The sequence below is a fragment of the Hibiscus syriacus genome, unplaced genomic scaffold (assembly GCF_006381635.1).
Source record: "Hibiscus syriacus cultivar Baekdansim isolate YM2019G1 unplaced genomic scaffold, ASM638163v2 tig00005108_pilon, whole genome shotgun sequence".
Classification (NCBI taxonomy): Eukaryota; Viridiplantae; Streptophyta; class Magnoliopsida; order Malvales; family Malvaceae; genus Hibiscus; species Hibiscus syriacus.
The window spans coordinates 7,178-29,573 of NW_024062044.1; the positions used below are offsets into that span (position 1 = coordinate 7,178).

The 22,396-nt window shown below is 31.2% G+C and overlaps 2 protein-coding genes across 2 annotated transcripts; both read right to left on the minus strand.

The window, feature by feature from the left end:
* Positions 1–1,925: 1,925 nt before the first annotated feature.
* On the minus strand, positions 1,926–22,124 carry LOC120198927. The gene is made up of 3 exons (XM_039200160.1): positions 22,095–22,124; positions 5,977–5,983; positions 1,926–2,426 (listed from the first exon to the last, which is right to left on the minus strand). The coding sequence occupies exon 3, from the start codon at positions 2,419–2,421 to the stop codon at positions 2,038–2,040; it is 384 nt and encodes a 127-aa protein (XP_039056091.1). The 5' UTR covers positions 2,422–2,426; positions 5,977–5,983; positions 22,095–22,124; the 3' UTR covers positions 1,926–2,037.
* On the minus strand, positions 5,965–7,882 carry LOC120198928. The gene is made up of 6 exons (XM_039200161.1): positions 7,540–7,882; positions 7,315–7,425; positions 6,853–7,184; positions 6,342–6,517; positions 6,093–6,156; positions 5,965–6,006 (listed from the first exon to the last, which is right to left on the minus strand). Exons 1-6 carry the CDS (start codon positions 7,880–7,882, stop codon positions 5,965–5,967), a joined length of 1,068 nt encoding a protein of 355 aa, XP_039056092.1.
* Positions 22,125–22,396: the final 272 nt, after the last annotated feature.

Sequence of the window (22,396 nt, forward strand, 5' to 3'; positions counted from 1 at the left end):
ACCCCCTGTCCACGATCGAATTCATCGACGAGGATCAAGGATTCAAGAACTCCATCGTGAAAATAGTAATATGTCGTCCTTTTTTTAATTGATCGGAGAATCAAGGCTTTAGTATGGAGACAATATTGATCATAGTTGCTGTAGTTGCCGCCATTGTTTCCGTTTGGCTGAGTGTAGAATTGCTTAAGAATGCGTAGAGCTGAAGGCGAAATATCCTCCATTTTTCCAAAACTTTCCCCTACTAGTATTGCTTAAGAATGGACAGAGCAGTTTTATATCGTTAAAGCCTTCATATTATCGCTTTAATGATAATCATTAATAACTTCATAGTTTTGAATTTAATAATATTATTATAAGTAATTTTAATCTAATTATAATTTATTTTCACTATTTAATTGGGATTAAAGATTGATTGCTTCTGTAATATAATTATATTATATTTTTAACATTTTATTAACATTAAATTAATGAATGTAATATGAATGAAAGTCTTCAATCCTATAGTTTGTCTTAATTAAATAAATGTAAATTTTAAACTATTTATGATAAAAACATATTTTTTCTTAAAGTTTTTAAAATTTTAAATTTATATTATATTTCTTCAAAAAAAATTATATTATATATAAATTGAACTTTTAAAATATTTTAAAGCTCTAACCATAAATCATAAACCTTCTATCCTACCTAATAAAACGTAAACTCTAATCTTAAATCATAAATTTTAAACCCTAACATAATTGTCAAAGTCCCTTAATCTGAACCTAAACCATATACACCAAACTTTGCTATGAGTCAAAGGACATAAGCCTGAATTAGGGAACTATGAACCCCATGTAACCTAAATACTAACTCTAAACCTTGGACCTACATCCTAAATGTATAATAAGTGCTAAAACTTAGTCTCTAAATCAAAAACCTTAAACCCTAACACTCAATCCTAAACGTTATATTGGGCATATGACCCTTAGTCTAAACCTTATACCCTAAATCTTACCTTAGGTCATAAGTCTTAACTCTGAACCAAGAAATTCTGAACCTTACTCACTAATTCCTAACTCTAAACCTCAAATCTTATAGCCTAAAATATAAAGTTTGAGATTTAAGGTTTAGAGTTTAAAAATTAATCGCTTGATAACTTTGTTCGGGGTTGAAAGCCCGTAGCTCTAGTTTGGGAACCAGAACCTTGAAAAAGCCAGCCTTGGGTTAGAACAAAAAACCATGGATCCTACCCAGTGAACTTTAATTCTAAATCTTAAAACTTTAAATCCTAAACTTTAAAGCCAGTCCGCGGTTCTTGTTCTATCGGTTTTGTTGTATTCCAGGGTTATTGGTTCATGAACATGGGATTTATACTATGGAGTCCTCAGTTTGTTCCTTGAGGATGCATAATGCAGTCCGCCGAAAGCGGCGGTGACAACGTGTGTTTCTCAAATGAAGCAGATATAAGGGCCAGAGCATTGAGTAACTTGCAATCCAGTTGGATACTCTCTTGAGTCTGGAATTATGATATTCACAGGATTCATCTGCCTAAAATTTGCTGGAAAACCACCCTGAGGCCACAATCTACCGAATGCGAGCAACTTCAAATAAGAGGGAGCGATGTTCCTATAACAATGGATAGCTTGAAGCAAGCTGATCCCTAAGAATTAACTTTGATAAACATGTAAGTATAACATGGACAACAATGGCTGATATTGAACTTAAACACTCATGGATAAGTATATAATGTTGTAGACGTATTATAAATAAGTCATATTAGACATCAGTTAAACAAGACATATAAAACATTACATTTCTATATATAAGCCATAGACACATGTTGCTAACTTGCTGTGCTTAGACAAAACAGATAGTTGCAATTAGAAATGACAAGGAACTAAAGAAATTTGTCTATTAATATATTTTATTCGATATAAGCTTCAAACAGCAACCCAAAGTGCTAATTCAGTTGGAATCGAAAAACAATTACGTTTTCACATAGCAATCAAAGTACAAATTCGGTAGAGACATTGATGAAGCAAATCTTGAATTTCTCACTCATGACTCGGCTTCTTCCAAAGACGCTTCGATTCGAAGGAGAACGAATCCCACGGCAACTCCGACAAGAACAAGTCCATTCATGATCGCTGCAATCCTGAATATCTCACCAACTGCATTGCAAGTTGAAGAGAGTGCACCACCACCACCTCTACCTTTACCACTTGATGGAGCTTTGAGTGAGCTGACAAAGTTTGCAAAAGATTGCTGAATGCACACTGGTTGGCCAAGTGAGACTACTCTGTTATGAGCTTTCAATCCACAGAAAGAGTTCGACCCGGTTATGTAATTCACATGAACACTACCAGACTTTCTCCTGGGGTGGCCAATGGTGGTGGCAGCAGCCAACATGGGTGGAGAGTATGTAGCTGAGGCTGTTGCCATTGCTAGACAGTAAAATGAAAGTTGAAAGACAACAGAAATTGGGTTTGGTTATTGTATGGAGAAGAGATGATGGAAAAGGTGAAGTATTTGGATGAATGGCTGGGAAGAAGATTAGATTAGGGGAAGATTTTGCAGCTTCGAATGCTGGCCACAAGATATTTGAGGCCAATTTCTGGTTATATTAGCCCATTTGATAATATATCCTTTTAAATGAACATTTCCTGCTATTGAGCCTTTCAACATGTAACAGCCCAAACTAGAAAAAGCCCTCAAACAATCTCTCCATGGCCCTACTTTCTCTTTTTCTATAGGTAAATATACATTTTTGTTATCTAATTTAACTTCTAAATTTAATTTGATATTTCAATTCATTAAATTAAACATATTAACTTAATTTTAAGATTCAATTAGGAATATATTTTTTATTTAATTAAGTATTTGAAGTTAGTTTTTTATTCAAATTGGCAGGGACAAAATCTAGTCACTGTGGATGTGAATGAAAAAATAGAGATATAATTAGAAATGTTGTCAAGTTGGAGGAGTAAAAATTGCATTATACCTTTAAAAAATTAACAAAAGTCCAAACAATGTTTCGAAGGCCGAGGGGAGTATTGGACGCTAAGCAACATCGGAACCGACTCGCAAGCTGCTCGCGCTTTATTACAATATGGTACTATATATTTAAGGTGCTTTATTACAATATTTTAGGACTCAAGTAAATTTGAGTTTTTTTATCAAGTAAACGATGAATTTAGCAAGATTGTCGCAAGCGTCAATATGATACTATATGTCGCAAGCTGCTCGCGCTTTATTACAATATGATACTACAGTATGTTACGGCGCGAGACGGACAAACGTCAACCTAACACCATTTGTCGCAAGCAGAAGACGACACGAGATATTTCCCCTCGTGCCGCCATTTTTGCTGACCCTCGTAGTCAAATTCATTAAAAGTGTTTTCTTTAATATCTTCTTCAATTCAACAAAAAAGTATGCCGATCGAACACAAAAACGGTTTTTTACGTTATTTTTTATTATCTTATCCACAACACTGACTGAGATATCGGGCAATTCAGATATATAGATTTCCAAACAAAATAATGTCGCGCGCCTGTTTATGTTTTACGAGGTAGCGATAACAGCAGAGCAATAGCATGAAACCTTGCGAACTAAACCGATCGATCTTGTTTTTCATACAACCAGGATTCGCACTATAAAAAGAACAATGCTCCTGGTTGTTTCTTCATCTTCATCATTCAATACCCAGGCCAAAACAAGAAATCTTCAACTTCTCTACGTCAAATGGCGCTTTTGTGGAAGGTGGTCGACGAAAATGATTCACGACAACTCACGGTTACGGGAAAATTCAGTTCCGAACCATTCCCCAATGCGGAGGCTAGCGGTGTGGCCGTGGTAGATGAATGTAACTCTCCATGGACGTTCAAATACAGGGTTAAGGGAAACAAACGGATCCTGTCGGGTCCCCATTGGGTGCAATTCTTCGGATGCAATAACGTCCAAGTTGGTGACCAGGTCGTCATTTACCACAACGACGGGTGGGGGCCTCAAGCAGACTACAAGATCCAAGTCATCAGACGGCCATCTTATTAAACAAATTATGGATCAATTGCATCTGTTATTTCATGTTTGTGCATCGTCTCTGTTACTTCGTGTTCTACTTTCATATTTGAAATATATACTCTTCAGTATGTTGTTATTTGTGTCTTGTAATTAGTCATGAATTATTTATTATCGTTCTTGTTATTTTAAGATGAATACAGCATGTTTTCCCCCCTTAAATAGTACTGTATTTGATCTAGTTTTTTATACATGTAAATAAGATACATATATAATATACGATTATGATTATAACGTAATGTAATGCTTGTATCATAATATATATATATGCATGAAGAGTACGTCAAAAACATTCGATTTTGAAGATAGTGGCCTCTGCTCGGATTTAATATTATTGTTTCCTTGTTTGATGGAGCAACAAAATCAGGTTATTCACCCTTAGAAATCACATTTCGCTTATTGCAATCAAAATATAATTGGATCGCAGAAAAGGAAGAGAGAATCAAAATCCTTCTTGCAAGCGCAACAACGACTGAATCAAGGTTGAGGTTTCATTATAATGTGAAACCGTTAAAAATACTATTTAATAAATATGTGATCCATGACTTTTGATCATCCTTTTTTTTATCCACTTGGACTTTTTAGGGAAACAAAGTAAAAAATTAAAAATAAATCCCTTTTGTAAAACTTAAAATCAAATATAGAGAAAATTTTGAAATTTGGAACGTTTTTGAGAAATCAAATACTGAATATATCTATTTTTCTAATAAATATAACAATTTTTTCAACAAACAACCTAAAAATCATTACGAAATGAAACGTTAGTCACAAAAAGCAAAGGTTTAAACCTTTGAAAAATATATAATTTAGATATTTATTTTCTATTAAAATTTATACCATAAATGTTATTTAATGATATAAACAAAAGTTAGTTTTACGAGTCATATAACACTAAACACTTTTTTTATTCATGAAAAATATATAGTTATTGTATTTTTTAAGCTAAGGTGATTCTAAAAAATATTTATTCTAGATACTCTTAACCATTTGACAATAAACACTCGATCATTCCTACTGTAATTATTAGTGCTCAAATTCAAAACTTCCAAAACTAACAATCATTCTTTTAATTACTAAGATAATTTGATTCAAACTATAATTGTTGCATTTGTGAATTCTTTCATTATAAACACGTGTACTATTGACTCTATAAAATTGAGCGGTATTTATTTATTTTTTACTCCTAAAAGATTTTAATTTTTATTTAAGATTTATTATTAAAAAATTAAGAAAATATATTTTAATAACATTCAATTAATTAATTTTTAAATATATTTTACAAGTGCTAACTTTGACGTGGTTGGAGAGGTAGTATGGCAAACATTGGAAATCAACGTGTAGTAGCAAACAAGAATGATCACGTGGTACACAGCAGATTTCATGGCTGCAATTTTACTAAATACAACACCTAGAATATACACATCCACTGCATCAATGGGACACAGACTAGGCTATGTCGTTTCCGCTTAGTGCTCCTGTAATAACTCTATACCAGAACCTTACTGTAAATTTGGTAGAGCCCTTAAACACTCCTGAATAAATGTATGTGTTATAGATGTATTATAAATACGATATCCCTCACAGTAGCCACATAAAACACCAGTTACATAACATATAAAGCATGACATTTCCATTGTAGAAGCCATAGAAAAACATGTGGCTAATTTGCTGTATTTAGACAAAGCAATTAGTTGCAGTTAGAAATGACAAGGAATTAAAGAAATTTGTCAAAAAACCATGATGGTGTTAGGTGCTTTTACACTGGAACCACTATCTCAATGTCATCACTCTCAACAAAACCAAACCATTCTTAAGTAGGCATTTTACAACTAAAGCTAAATGCTATGTCCCATAAAGGCTAAAAAGTATACAAAAAGAAAGAAAAACCCCAAAAGGATCCAAGCATCACTTTCTTTGCAAGTTTCTCCATTTATCTTTGAGATCAACCTGATATATAACAAAAAACATATATCATAAATTATCCATCAAAATGAAAAAGTTCACACATCATATAAAGCAGGTGATATACTTACAGCAGTTCTCTCTCTAGATATTTCTTGATAGGTTTCCAATATGCGTGTCCACTGGTATCCATACCTGCATTATGAAAATAATCTTAGTGGGAAAGCAATGGTTATAAACTACCAGAACTATCTCTTCTCATATTGGTTAAACAAGTAGTAACAACTACTAAAGCAAAAACCTAGAGCAAATTTAATATGCTAACATGATTATACACCGAAAATTAAATGCAGAACCTCAGTTATATGTTAACCACTTACTTTCGTACACCCTCTGCCAAAGCATTTTCTTCCTCGTTGGTCCATTTATTTATTTTTCTCCGTCTCATCCACCTTTTAGGTTCGTCTATGTTTAGGAGAGAGACGTGCTCTGTTCTGGGGCTTGGTAAAGTGCATCTATTTGTCCCTTGGGAAGAGTCATCAACTGAATTCTCCAACTACAACAACAATCAAAACATAAGACAGATGAAAAAATAAAACATTATATGAATAAATGAACAAATAGGGATTTAACTTAAAGAATGCAAGACAAAATATCAAATGACCATAAAAGTTCTTCCCAAGTTTTCACAAAACAATGCCAACCAAGACAGGGCATAAATAGAAATAACAGTTAAGGATATATATATATATATATATACAGAAAAAGAAAACAGCAGGAGATTACGATTATGATTTAAAGCATGCAATGAAATGAAAAGCAATAGTTATAACAATGAGACATGCAATGTAATGCCAGTAATGATAATAATACAAATATGTGCACACACACCTCGGTGCGAGCAGTGTCATTCCTGTCCTTTAATTCAGTCCTTGGCACATTCTTGAGCCTACTAAAATCTTCATTCCCCTCCTTAGTTTGAGAGGGTACTTCGGTATGATTAGCAAATGGAATAATAACATTTCCATCTATCCTGTCATGGTCTTTTTTGTTGGGCCTACTAAAATCTTCATTCCCCTCCTTAGTTTGTGAGGGTTCTCCGGTATGATTAGCAAATGGAATAAGAACATTTCCATCTATACTGTCATGGTCTTTTTTGATGGCCTCATTAAGTGCCCCCTGTTCGTTATTACCATGGCCTTCAAAATGCAATCTTTTAGCTTCTGCCACATATGATGCAACATCTTAGAACAACATATTTTACTGCAAATTAAACATATAAATGACATAACATAATAAAAAATATTAAGACTTTGGAATAAAATCAAAAGAAGAAAGGGAAGAGGAACCTACCGTTCCCTTCGGTAGGAGCAGAAGTAGGAGCATAGGCAACATCATCAGCAGTGGTATCCCCTGGCAATCGACTGAAGGCCTCCTCTAAATAAACTCTAACTAGACGCCGCGCTTCATCAACAGTTTCAATGCGTAACAGCCTCTTAGCAGTGTCTCGATCTCACAGTGCCGCTTCGATATCCTTCCTCCATCTAGCTAAATCAGCCGAAAGAAGGCCGGAGGAACCAGACAGTTCCAAATCCCCAATTTCCTTTACCCAAATCCTCTGTACAGCGTCAAAATAGTAGCCCCACGAGATGTACAACCACCGCAGCGTATGATGTACAGCAAGGGCGCAAAAAACTTCTCGCATAGCGTCAGAGGCGTGAACACCCCGTTCGCGGTCGAGTTTCTCAATGAGTATCAAAGAGCGAATAACTCCATGCTCAAAATAGAAATACTTCGTTCTGTTTTGAATTGATCGGAGTGTCGAGGCTTTGACATGGAGACAAAAAGTATCATAGTTGCCGTTTGTCTGAGTAGAATATTGCTGAAGAATGCGTAGCGCAGGAGGCGAAATATCCTCCATTTTTCAACTTTTCCCTCTACTAGAATTTGAAATTGAAACCCTAAATATTTGTGTTTCTTTCGTTGATTGAAGCAGGAAAGGAAGAGATCTTAGTCGAAACCCTTCTTGCAAGCAACAATGAGTGAATAAAGGTTGAGGTTAAATGTTTTAAAATTGACAATATATATTTTTTTTTGTATCAAGTTTCAATAATCCGGCTTAATTAATTTAGATTGACATATGTTGTAATTTTGGTAGTTAAGTCTTTCGGTAGAAATTTTCTGTATATATAAAAGCTAGAACTTAAAAATTTACTTAAGTGATATTAAATTGTTTACCACTTGAATCAACTTAGTTCTATTTTCTTAACAAAATATATCAATTTTATCAACAAACAACCTAAACATTATTACAAAATGAAACATTAGTCATAAGAAAAAATTAAACTTTTACAAATATTTAATTTAAACACTTATTTTCTATTAAAATTTATACCATTTAACAATCTAAACAAAAACTAGTTTTATGAGGTATATAACACTAAACTCCTTTTTTTACAAAAATAATATAGTTATTATATTTTTTATTAAATTAAAATGATTATAAAATAATATTTGTTCTAAACATTCTTAATTATTTAATAATAAAAACTCAATTACTCTTATTATAATAATTAATACTCCAATCTGAAATCTTTAAAAATAATTATACTCTTTTTAATCATTTATATAATTTGATTCGTGCTATAATTATTGCATTTCTAAATTCTTTCATTAAATATTTGCACTGTTGACCGTGTAATTGTGAGCGGTGGATGTGATGAGTTTGTAAATAGGGAGATAATATATAGGTAAACTACATGGATAACTATTCAATTATGATAAAAAATTATTTTGATCATTGATATTTTAATTTGATCAAACATATCATCTAAATATTTAAATGGTTCAATCAAATTATTGACCGTTAATTTTTAACGGTAGAGGTGATGTAGCAGTTAAAATTTAATTGAAGAAATGACTCTCAGTTAACATTTTGATATAATTATATATTTAATCATTGAAATGATCATCCAACTCAGTTGATAGAGCATAAGGTTCTTAATTTTGAGGTCGTGGGATCGAGTTCCATGGAGGGCGTTTCATATTTTGGAGGTCTCCTACGGAAGCTGCTCTCAACCTAGTGTGGGGGCAGCCTACTATCTTACCTCCCCTTATCCCATTATGAGAACAAGGGACATCTATTTTTTTTATATTCAATAAATTTAATCGTTTATTTTTGTTTTAACGTATTAAATATATTTTATATAAAATATTTAATAATATGGAACATTGGGTATGTAAATGCTTCCACCTCATCAGAAATATGGAACACATTGATGAATCATTGAAACTCATCTTATTATTTCAATCTTTCTTTCCTTTTTATCCTGTTTAAACATTGGGTTTCTTCTTCGATATTTTTTTTGTTTGGTTTCCGATAAAACCGTAGGAAATGAAGGGGAAAAAGGGAATTTTGCAAAGACACAATTTTATTATTTAAGATATATAAAATATTATTAAATATCAATTTTCTGATTCTTTATCCTTGTGAATCACCATAACCCCTATGGCTTGCATGATCTGTCGCACCAACGTCATCTCGTCGACCTCCGAGTACCTCATTTCTGCGACGACTCGATCAAACAACTCACCGTCGGAGCAAAGCTCCAATTCTAAGTGAAAGTCAATTTAATATTCGTAAACGTCGTGGAGGTCGATCACATTCGGATACGACGAAACTTTCTCGATGATATTTCACATCGCGAGGATTTTGTTGGTCAACAACGCGTCAGAGATGGAAACATGGTATTATGTCATCAATAACGTCGCTATTAAAGAAGCTCTATTTTTCTCGGCTCGAGACAATGTCATTGTCGTGGTTGTGAATCTTTTTAGAGTTTTAATGGTAAATTCTCTGTATTTTAACAATCTTCATTACTTCTTTTTATACCTTTTCTTACAATTGAGAACCCATTTAATTTGACTTCAAATAATTACTACTAATAATTAGAAACAAGAAGGCTATTGCAATGGAACATAGATGTATTAAGAAGAAGCAAAGAGAAGATGAGTAATATTGGGGTTTATAGAAAAAAAATATTTAAAACATGGGTAAATTGAAACGTTGTCCCTAAACTAATTTGAATTTACGAAAACACCTATAATAAGTATTTTGTCTAGAGTTTGGGAGTTAAAATAAAAATTAAATTATTTTACTAACGGTTCACGTCATCAAACTAACGGCTTTCAACGTTTACGTGATCAAAACTTAATAAACAGTAACGTAAGTGAACAAAACTTATGTTTTTAAAATTTTGTGAGTAAAAGTGTACAAATATAAAAGAAAGTTATTAAAACTTTCAAATATTACATCTTAATTAAAATAAAACGAAAATAATTAAATACTATGTATTTTAAATTTGATGAGAAAAAGTTTATAAAACTCTGAAAAATTATGTAGATAATCCTTTTGTTTAATAAGTTAAGAAATGGTGGGTCGGCGGTCGCCGAAACTTCTTTTGGTTTTACTTTGTTGAATATATATTATACTAATAATAACAGTTCTACTTTCTTTTGGTTGACTTTTTTTTAAAGATGAATGTATCAATGTATTTCCATAAGCAGGTAATAGCCGCAAACTACATCATTTCTTTTGGTTAACTTTGTTTAATATATATTATAATAATTTTCTAATCTAACAAGGTTGTTATTTATTAATTTTTTATGACAAAAAGATTTTAATTTTTATTATTAAAAAATATATTTTAAAAACGTTTAATTGATTAATTTTTAAATAAATTTCATACAAAATAATTATTTAAATATTTAATTTAGTTCTGATTAAAGTTTAGAAAATTATATCATAAAATAATTTTATTGGAACAAAGGAAATATAATATAATAGTCTTACTACTTTAAGTAAGTACTAAGTTTGACCTGGTTGGCACATGATGATCAACGTGTAGCAAATAAGAAGGATCACGTGCTACTTGACTATACACATCCACTGCATCAATGGGACAGAGAGTAGGCTATGCTTTTCCTCTAATAACTCTATACTCAAACTAATGATTAATTTTTAAATCGATTCATATAATTTTTTTATTTAAGTAAAAATGTATTTGCATACATATTATCTTTTAAATAAAAATTTTAAATAACTTAGACATTATATTTGTATAATAAAAAAATAATTTGTTCAATTTACCTACAACGATTTGTTTAAGTGATAATTACTTTTTATAGACACTAAAATAATACAAAACACAAAAATATAAATAAGTTTTGCTCTCTAGAGTAAATTTTTAATAGAAAGTGATGAAGACTCAAGAATCAACGGAGGAACATTACAATAACTCAAACTGATAACACCTAACCATGAAAAAGGAACATTAAAATATATCAATCGTATACATAACTGTTTTTTAAATATAATTAACTACGTTAATAATATGTTAAATGTAAAATATAAATAGAGTACATTTGAAAAGGGTTGGTGAACTTTTATTTTGATATCTTTCAATTCCGTAATGAATGATAATTTAGTAAAATTTATTGTTAAGTAATTTTATATTTCACTGATTATATTATAATGAAATAAATCAAACAAGATATAACATTGCAATTTACAAAGAACGTATCAAAATAATCTTATTCTTAAAAATAACTTTAACCAAACACTCCTTAAATAAAAACACAACAAAAAAATAATTTCACAGGAACCTATGTTTCTTCGGTCTATATAAACCATGCATGGAAGGGCCACCATCATGAACAATGAGCTTCGTAACTTAACAGCAATCAAATTACAAATATCTTTGTAAGGGCTACTAACATGGTAGAAATATTCACAATCACTCTTAGAAGTGACCATGAATCAAGGCTGATGTTTAACTACCACGACGGCAAACTCCCTGGTGTTCTAATCGACATGGTGGATCAATTGTCGAAGTGAAGATGGCGGTCGGTTCATTATTGACGGCTCTGGATGGAATAGTTTCTTTAATTCATACAATATCAATGATATTGTCACTCTTTATGTTTATGTCGGTGACGACTTCTACACCATTAGTGTTCACTAATGCCAATTAGCTGCAAAAATATAATCTCTAGGTAATTGTTTGGTTATGGTGTGCCAGTGCTACTATACTAGGAATGTTAAGAATCTATATCACATTTTCTTCGAGCAAATATTTATTTTTTAACTTCTTGTACTTTTGGAACCCTACTACGTTTTATTAGAGTTTTTTAATATTTTAAAATTATATATATCACCTCTTTTTTTGTAAAGTTTTTTGTATAAATATTTTAATACTTTAAATGGTAGAATTTTGAATTTCAATGACACAATAAAAAATCTAATATATTATCAACGGATCCTATAAAATTGTTTTGTTTAAAATCTCATATATTCAAAAGTCCATATCTATTTTCCTCGTTCTTAATATTCGACGGGATAAAAAATTCTACAAGCACTCTACCAAAATTTGTATATTAAAAAATCTGAATTTCCTACTTTCGAAATTTGATTATAAGTGTCGATAACATTGAATTAATCGATTATCGAAGATTCCTTTCTTATTAGTAGTATACATATTACATTTTTTTAATATAAAAACACGTAGTTCAAACTTCAAAAATAAAATAGTCAACCATCAACACATTATTGTCTAAGTGGGATTTTTTTTCCTTTCTTGATCGTCTTAATAGATGTTCTTTTATTTGGTTAAATAATAAAATAATAATAATGAAAACAAAAAACAATTTAGTATAGTTTTAAAGAAAATAAGTATAGTTAATATCAATCAATTATTAAAAATACCTAATTAAGTTTTTTTTATAGAAAGCCACTAATTTTATTAAAAATAAAAATATACAGAATTACAATGAAGATTTACAAGCATAACTGTAAATGTAAACTAAATTATAATTAGGACACTTTCCTATAACCATTAACACAAAAACTAGCCACCTAGATCACACAATGACCATAAAAGAAAAATGTTAAAAAACCTAACCAATGCTCGGATAAAATAAAGATACGAACAAATCATCTGACTGTATCGGAAGCGAACCATAAAAGGGTATGAAACTACTAAAAGACCACCGACAAATTACAAATCAGAGTCAAGCGACGTGTGAAAACTATCCACGAGTGTAACACCCATAACTCGTATACGCGAACCAATACGAGTTACAGATGTCACATCAAAAAATCAAAACATTTCTTTAACTAAACTGAATAAAATTTTGTTTCATTCAAACATCACCAGTTTCATAACTTGAAAAAATGTTATAAAATAATTATTAAAAAAATCGTAATATAATATTTTTGGTTACCAATTCAAAACCAGTTTCAAGAAGTGATAGACGGTTATGTTATATTTTCATAAAATAAATAAGATTGTCTAACACGTTTGATTTAAAACCCAATTAATTTTATTTAAGCATAGTTTAATATCATAATATTTATTCATACTATTAATTATATTTAATACTAACTATATTAAAAAAATGCAGACATTTCATTCTCGTATACATGCCAGCTTGTAAATATTTCCTTGGTGATTGATGTCAAACTCAGCTCCTTACTCATTTTCTTTTTTTTCCTACGTGTGAAAATCATCACACGCTAAGCTACACTTAGTGAGGCAATCATATAAATATTCAAAACAATGCAACATATAAATATAAATGAGTAATAATATTCAATGCAATGTGATCATTTTACCTGCGTTCCAACCATGTTACCATAAATTAACATGATATAACCAAATATAAAGTTTCTTACCAATGAACTTGTAATTTATCTCATAAGCTCGTAAGCTTATTTGCATGTTTATCATTTATTAACCAATAAACCAAAGCCCAATTTAAACCCTAAGGACCTTGGGTATTCGAGTCAAATATATGCACCGTAATACTTACACATAAGGTCGTGCCAACCATATGCACCAAAGTGCTTACACATAAGGTCGTGCTCACCATATGCACCGAAGTGCTTACACATAAGGTCGTGCCCACCATGTGCACCGAAGTGCTTAATCGATATGCAGCTGCTGCTAGACTTTATGGCATGCCAACTATACCCTGTCCCTCAATGACTTACTTAGGCATATAGTCTATTTTTTTTCCATCAATGACAATGTATATTAATAAAATTTTAACATTGGGCAGTCTATACTCGAAGTAACATTCGTAATAAAAATGATATATATTCATGATAAAAATCATGTATATAATAACCAGTGATCAATGAATTTTATATTCAACTTTTGACATATTTAGAATATGTCAAATATATGATATATGACATAAATATCATGTCAATATAAACAAGGTAGACATATAGTAAGTCCTACCCAATGATGTATAAAACATTCATATATAATGTTATGCATGCATTGCACTCACTTTGAAATTATATACAAGTAAAAATATAAGTCTCACTAAGCTTTAACTTGATCATTTGCTTCTAATTTGGTTAAATCCCAAAATTTATCATAATTTCATATTTTGGTAGTTTGCACTACCTTCAAAGAAATATTATTCTGTATTAATATACACACTCAAAAATTATTCCATTTATACCAAAGAAAACTAGACTCAAATATAAATATATCCATATAAGTCACTCCTTTTAGTTCAATTTTTACAATTTATGGTGAATTTTCAAAGTTGATCGACATAATCTGTTCTAAGCAGAATCTGATGTCTCGTTTTCTAACATATCATCAGTTAAAATTTCATATCTTTTTATATACACCTCCAAATCAGTTTCCGTTTGTTCTAAATAAAACTATACTGGTATAATAATCCAACGGTATAAAAATCATTCTCTAATCATTTTTTTAGAATTTATGGAGACTTTCTAAACTTACTGTCCAGAACATAAATTCAAAGCAGATTTCACCAATTTGTATTTTCAACTTGTTCACTAATTCTATTAGCTCACCAAATGCACATATATGCATGCATCACAAATCACATAACATTTTTGGAGTCACTTCTTACCATAGTAACTCTGTCACTGGCTCGTCGCAAGCCAATGTTTGTTCGATAACATAAGTACAAATTAAATTTGCACTCACCTGGTGTCCTTAGCTTGCAACCTTCCTTGGAATTTCCCATTTCATCCTTAAGCTTCTCTTTAACTTTAATAATATTTGATCTTGATTTCAAACACTCAATCTAAATGAACAACATTACCAAACATATACAAATTCAAACCAAATGTTAGAATCTTACTAACATAGGTATACTTTGGAAATAAATTCCTAACAAATTTTTCGATGCTTATTCGATACAATTTCCATGTCACAACATAAATGTTGACCTTAATACTTATAATTGACCACTCAAGTTCCTTTTTATCCCAACTTCACATAACATTTTCACTTAAGCTCCCAACCTTTCCATATTTGTGATTTAAACCTCAACTTTTACAAGGTTTCCAAAATAATTCAATTTCACATCCTAACTTCAATTTCAACACTCAAACATTAATGTCTAACATAGTAAATCAATTATTTAACAATTACACAACAATACATAACTTTTCCAAAATTGTCGATTTGGTCCCCAACTTTTTAAAAATTATAGAATGATCACCAAATTTTTCTAAGGCTTTTAGAATACTTCTTACATCATTTCCATCCCCTGCATAATTTTTCCATAATTTTTCTCATCCTCTATAGTCAAGGTCGAATGCTTTGTATGTTCAAGATTAGGGTTTTCATGATTTTACTCGATTTTGATTCGATTCAAGCATGAAATCAACTTCGATTCAACCTTATAAAATCTATAAAATCAAAACCATAACTTAATTTCATCAAAAACACATATTTCTCCCAATATTAGGGTTATGTCGAAACTTCATATGTTCATATGATCATGTACAAGTGATTTTAATCATTAATCATGTTTGGAAATGATTCTACAACCTCAATAAATTTCTAATGGCTTCATAAATTCCATAAACCCTAATGTGAACATAAACCCTAGAATTTTGGATCTTTGAACACAAACCAGATTAGCAAACAATAATGGTACCAAATTATAGCGTTTTTCGAATAGAACAATTTTCTATTCACGTCATGATCCAAAATCCAAAGGAAATTGCTCAAAAATGAAAAATAAAAATTCTCTTACCTTTTTCACGGGAAGAATGAAATATTGGCTGAAAATGGCTAAGTTTTCATAAAATTTCTAATGAATTTCATGTTAATTTAACCTTTATTTAAGCTTAAATGAATAAAATATTCATTTAATGTGAAATGTCCATTTTTCCATTAATGAAACTTGATATTTACAATAATACCAAGCCACATAACCTTATCATATTTCCAAAGTCAAAGATGAACAAAATATTTTACCCTTTTCCAATTTTACCAAGCAATTTTCCAAAATTGCAATATTGTCACTTAAATCCAACAATCCAAATTGAACACGGAAATAAATTATCAAATCCAATGCTCCATATTATTTTCCATCATTTTAAAATGTTGAAATAATATTTATAAGCTTAATTTATAATCCTTCAAATTTCCCAAAAATTCTATTCGATTCGATTTACAAAATTCTTCTCGAACTTTATCGCTTTATAGCTTTTAATACAAAATACGTACGAAAAATCTGATTCCCAAAGAAACGTCATTCTTGGGGTAACTATTCATTTACGGGACCGGGTTACATAACTTTTTAAATTACACTTTAGTCCCTAAACCATTCCAAAGTTTATACTTTGGTCACTTAACTTTCAAATTTTACATTTTGGTTACTAACCAAAATTTTCTGGTATTGCAATTAGCGCAAAAAGCGTATCCAAATTAAACCAAGGGTCCAAAGCAGTGAAGATCTGCATAATAACAAATAAGCGCCATCTTGATCAGTCGTGGCGATACCAAATCCAACCTTGTGAAAAAAGATAAACGAAAAGAACATCGAAAAACCATAAGCTACCAAAAGGCAGAGAAAAACTTGTCACAAAGGCAGAGATAAATATGCCATAAAGCCAGAGAACATGTTACAAAGACATAATTATTCTTACTAAAAACTATAAAAACAAAGAAAAAAAAGATAACTGGCGGGTGGCAACCAGCATCAAAACCAGTGCCACCTTCGGTTAAACAAAATTAAAGAAGAAAAATTAAGATTTATAAATAAAATTGACACAAGTTGTAAAAAAGAAAAGAAAAAGAAAAGAGAGAAGAGAATAAAGAAAGCGACTAGGGTTTTTCTTAATTCTACCCCTAATTAAGTTAATTTAAACTAGAGCTAAAATTAATTAAATAATATGATTTACTTATAATAAATTTGAATTTAGATACAAAAAGAACCAATACTTAATAGATCTATTAGTTAATCGAATAGGCAAGAATATTAATGTTATCTCATTTTCTGTAGATTCAAATTTTAATACTTATCTCAGAAATATAACACCTTTTTACTTAATAAAAAATACAATACCTCATGCTCTTATCAATCGTATTAATACTTCAAAACAAATGCAATACATACAAACATTCAATTTACATTATTATATATAATATATGGATGATTCGTCTGTGCTCGACGAGCTGCAATGAGCACCACTAACGATGAGCATCATTAATTTAATTTATAAAATTTAAAATTCTAAAGGGTTTAACACATAATTATAAATTAATTAAAAAAATTAAAGGTAAAATATTTAAAATAAAGGGTAAACTATAACAGTGATCATTTAACTATTGCCCCTTCCATTTTGACAACCATTTTTGAAATTTTGTCAATTAGGTCACTCAACTATTTAAATGCATTAAATTAAGCCACTTGCCGTTAATATTTAACGGAGAAGCTGATGTGACAGTTAAAATATTTTGTATAATTACACATTTGGTCACTGTTACTTATATATTCTATCAATTTGATCCTAATTTTAATAAATTAAAATAAATTTAACCCTCAATGCTAGTAATAGCAACAAAAATTGTAAAAGTCATCCTTTGCTGGGTAAAATGAATCGACATTGGATCTTGAGAAATTGATTTGGGAAATAGGTTTTTGAACAATAATTGTAAAAGTCATCCCTTACTGGGTGAAAGGAATCAACATTGGATTTGTTGACAACTTTGACATAATAAAATAAAGAAAACAATTTAAATAATTTTAAAAATGAAAAAGAAATAAATAAAAGGAAAATGCTAATAAAAAATATATTTTGTTTACATAATAAAATATAATTTTAAATATTAAAATGAAAAAATATTGTCATCCACATTGACTAATCTCGCTTATAATTTGATATAATTTTATTAAAAAGAACAAGTGAAATGAATAAAATGCACATAGAAATCAAAGCAACCTCTAGATATAATTAATTTAAGTATTAATTAATTATTGAATTTATATTATGTTGGGGTTCCTAAGCCAAAGTCGAAGGGTTAAGTTTATTTTAATTTATTAAAATTAGAATCAAATTGATAGAATATATAAGTAACAGTGACTAAATGTGTAATTATACCAAATATTTTAACTGTCACATCAGCTTCTCTGTTAAATATTAATGGCATGTGGCTTAATTGAGTGCATTTAAATAGTTGAGTGACTCAATTGATAAAATTTCAAAAATAGTGATCAAAATGTAAAGGGGAGTTAAGTGATCAATGTTATAATTTACCCTTTGTTTTAAATAATTTACCTTTAACTTTTTAAATTAATTTATAATTATATATTGAACCATTTAGAAATTTAAATTTTATAAATTAAATTAATGGTACTCATCGTTAATGGTATTCTTCATCTCTCGTCGAACACTTTAGAATTTTCCATAATATATTAAATATGATGTAATATAAAATTTAGAGCCGAGATACATCATTAAAGTTCATCTAGAGTCGCAAAACAATTTTAAAAAAAATGAGAGTCGGCTACCAAAAATCTGTGACGTGAGACTGAAAGCATCATGCTGATTCACACAGTGTTGCAAGCAAAAACACACATTAACTATTTCTAGATAATAATTCTATTTCACAACTGGTCACACTTGGCTTATTTTCACACAAGAATGTCGGTCACTACGATTCTTCAAGCCGAATTGCGAAGAATATTCGAAGGTCTAAAACTCGTGGAAACTCAAAACATCTAGAATATTATCGTCCAATCAGATAATTCAGACGTGATAAAGCTGCTATCTCCGCCGTCCTCCAACTGCCCTTTTCCGCTGGCTCGCTCCATTGCTCGTCTTTGTGAGAAAGAATGAACATCTTTTTTATTCATGTACCTGATGAGGCCAACATGGTTGCAAATTGATTGTCCAAGATTACCTATCCGCCCGAATTAGTCGGTCTATGAACCAATTCCTCCTCCCGTTGATATCTTGAAGTTACTTGATCGAGACTATAATGACCCGCTCTATATTCGTGTAAGGAGCATGTAATGTACAAACGAATATACAATAAGTGACATTTATTGAAATGTACCATTAATGACATGTATTTAAATGTACCGGTAATTAAAATAGGGTAAAATTCATAAATAGACACAATTTTTTTTAAATTGATTAATTTTATTTATAATTGAATCTTTAAAAGTTACAAAATAGACAATAAATTTAAATTTTATTAAAATAAATAAATAACAATTGTTAAATGCTATTAAGGGGTGGTTAACATGCTAAATAAGATATTTGCAACGCCTTACACCAAACTAATGTTCTCATCAAGAACATTAAATTCAACAAACTAATGCTGTTAACGTTTATTAAATTTCATCAAGAATTTCAAGTAGTAACAATGAGTTGATTTTATTAAGGGGTGATTAACATTCCCACCACAGTTTCTCATCAAGAAAATTAAATTTTGTCAACGCCTTACACCAAACTAATGCTCTCATCTTTGTATAAAATATAAGATATTTACTTTTTTCCCGAAAAACAAAATCATTTCTTGTTGTCCAAAGACTCCATAACGCCGCCGCAAAATACACAAACCAGACTAATATTCTTGTTCCTGACCAGCAAGTTTGATAGTAGAAATCAAACAGGTCGTCCACCGTTTGGACATTTCGCCCATTAATATGCCACCACCTACAGAAAGAATTCAAGAAAAAAGCCATGTAAATGCAGGAGACAAATAAATGATCAGCTTATTCACTAGCATCCCCACACCATGGGCATAAACATTGGTTATCTGACAACATGATTTCTCTACTCTCAAGGAAAACTTTAGTTGGTACTCTATTCAATTTTAACATCCATAGGAAAAAATTAACCTTCGTAGGAACCTTAAGACTCCAAATTTTATCAAAATTGAACGGATCATCTACTTCACTACTACTAGGAAAAATCAATAAATCAGTCAGTTTTTTAACCGAAAACATTTCGTCCTTCTCATGAATCCAAATGATGCGAGCAGCAACACTCGATTTTAATTTTGTCGATGCAACTTCATCTCTAATGTCCTGGGTAATGGTTCGTTCCCTATCCAAAAGCTATCTGACAAACAAAGCTCCCCTATCTAGTCTTAGCCACTCTCCAGAGCTGAGCACTTCAAAGACTGTTCTGAATTTTCTTAACACTAACCTATAAAGGCGAGGAAATCTTGACTTTAGCGCTTTCTCTCCACACCAAGCATCCTCCCAAAATAAGGCTGATTTCCCATCTCCCACTAACCATCGAAATGAATCACCACTCATCCATTTTACTATTTCATCACTTCTCAAATTTTTTATTATCCCCCTCCACGTTACAGAAGCGTTTTTGATTAAAGCTAGGCTTACCATCCAAGTCAGTTCATCTACTCCGCATTTATGGCAAATCACTGACCTCCAAAGTGCCTCTCTTTCATTTTCAAACCTCCATCCCCATTTTGCTAATAACGCCTTATTTTTTTCCTTGATATTAATTATTCCAGCACTACCTTTTTTTTAGGGAGACAAAGCCTACCCCAATTCACTCATGGCCTCTTCTTAGTGTTCCCATTAAAGCCCCACAAAAATTCTCGTCTAATCTTGTCAATCTTTGTTAACACTGCTTTTGGCATAGGAAAGATCGACATATAATAGAGCAGCAACATTGACAAAATTGAATTTATTAGGACCACTCTACCAGCAAATCACAGCGTTCTGTTTTTCCAACCAGCCAATTTTACTCTACATTTTTCAATCACCGGATCCCACGTCAAGATTCTTCTTGGGTCCACACCTAATGGGATTCCCGAATACTTAAACGAGAGCTTACTCACAGCACATCCACATGACAGAGCAAGCTGTTGAACTTTTCCATCTTCTACCCCGCACCTGCTAAACACGATTTTTTAAAGTTTATGCTTAGCCCGGAACCCACTTCAAATCATCTTAGAATTCTCTTAATATTTTTGAAATATCGTTGTTTTGGCCGGAGAAATAATATTGTATCATCCACGAAATGCAAGTACGAAATGGTAGAGTTAGGAGCCACATTGTGGATGCCTTCAATAAATCCTTTACGCTCTGCAATTTTCAACAGTAGATGAAACGCCTTCGTAACCATAATAAAAAGTAACGGGGAAAACGGGTCTCCCTGCCTTAGTTCTTTCTGCATTTTGAACTCTTTTGTTGGAGACCCATTTAACAACACTGAGACTTTTACTATCGAGATGCATTCCCATATCCACCCTCGCCATTTTCTTCCAAATCCCATTCGTTGTTGCACTATATCAAGAAACTCCCAACAAACACAATCGTAAGCCTTGGAGAAGTCTAACTTTAAAATCAATTCACCTTTCCCGTGTCTTTCTTTATTCAATGAGTGGATTACTTCATTAGCCACAAGAATTCCATCAAAGATTTGTCTTTCTGATAAGAAGACGCATTGTGTATCACTGATTAATTGACCCACAACTCCTCTTAACCTTCTAGTTAAGACTTTCGCTATTATTTTATACAAACAGCTCACCAAGGAAATTGGTCTATACTCTAAAATATCGGATGGACATTCCGCTTCCGGAATAAGTGCTAGGAAAAATAAATTCACATTTTTTCCAAGTCTCCCAAATCTGTAAAATATGTCCATTGTCTTCATTAAGTCGACATTTAACCACTTCCAGCATTTTTTGAAAAACATTATATTAAAACCATCGGGACATGGTGCTTTGGGCTCATTTCAACTCCACACAACTTCTTTAAATTCTTCTATAGTAAACGACACTTTCATCACTGCAACATCAACCAACGATAATTGCTTGAAAGGAAGATTAATCACCGATTGCCAATCTTTCTTATTGCGCCAAAAATAATTACTAAAAAAGTTGAAAACCTTTGCCTTCAGTTTTATTGGGTCAGCAACACTATCTTCCCCCAAACTCAGACCGAGGATCATTCTTTTTTAGTTTTGAATCTTGACAACTCTATGGAAGAAAGCAAATTTTTTATCTCCATTTTTCAGCCAATTCATTCTTGATTTTTGTCTACAAACATCCTCCTTTGCTCTCAATAGATCCTATAGTCTCTTCGTACAATTTGTTAACTCCTCACT

Excerpts from the sequence above, each read along its gene's own strand:
- LOC120198928 (XM_039200161.1), bottom strand. The coding sequence starts at position 7,882 with ATGGAGGATATTTCGCCTCCTGCGCTACGCATTCTTCAGCAATATTCT. Across the intron at positions 7,185-7,314 it reads TGCTCCTACCGAAGGGAACG|AAGCTAAAAGATTGCATTTT; the intron begins GTAGGTTCCTCT and ends CATATGTGGCAG. Across the intron at positions 6,157-6,341 it reads TTGGCAGAGGGTGTACGAAA|GTATGGATACCAGTGGACAC; the intron begins GTAAGTGGTTAA and ends TTCATAATGCAG.
- LOC120198927 (XM_039200160.1), bottom strand. The coding sequence starts at position 2,421 with ATGGCAACAGCCTCAGCTACATACTCTCCACCCATGTTGGCTGCTGCC.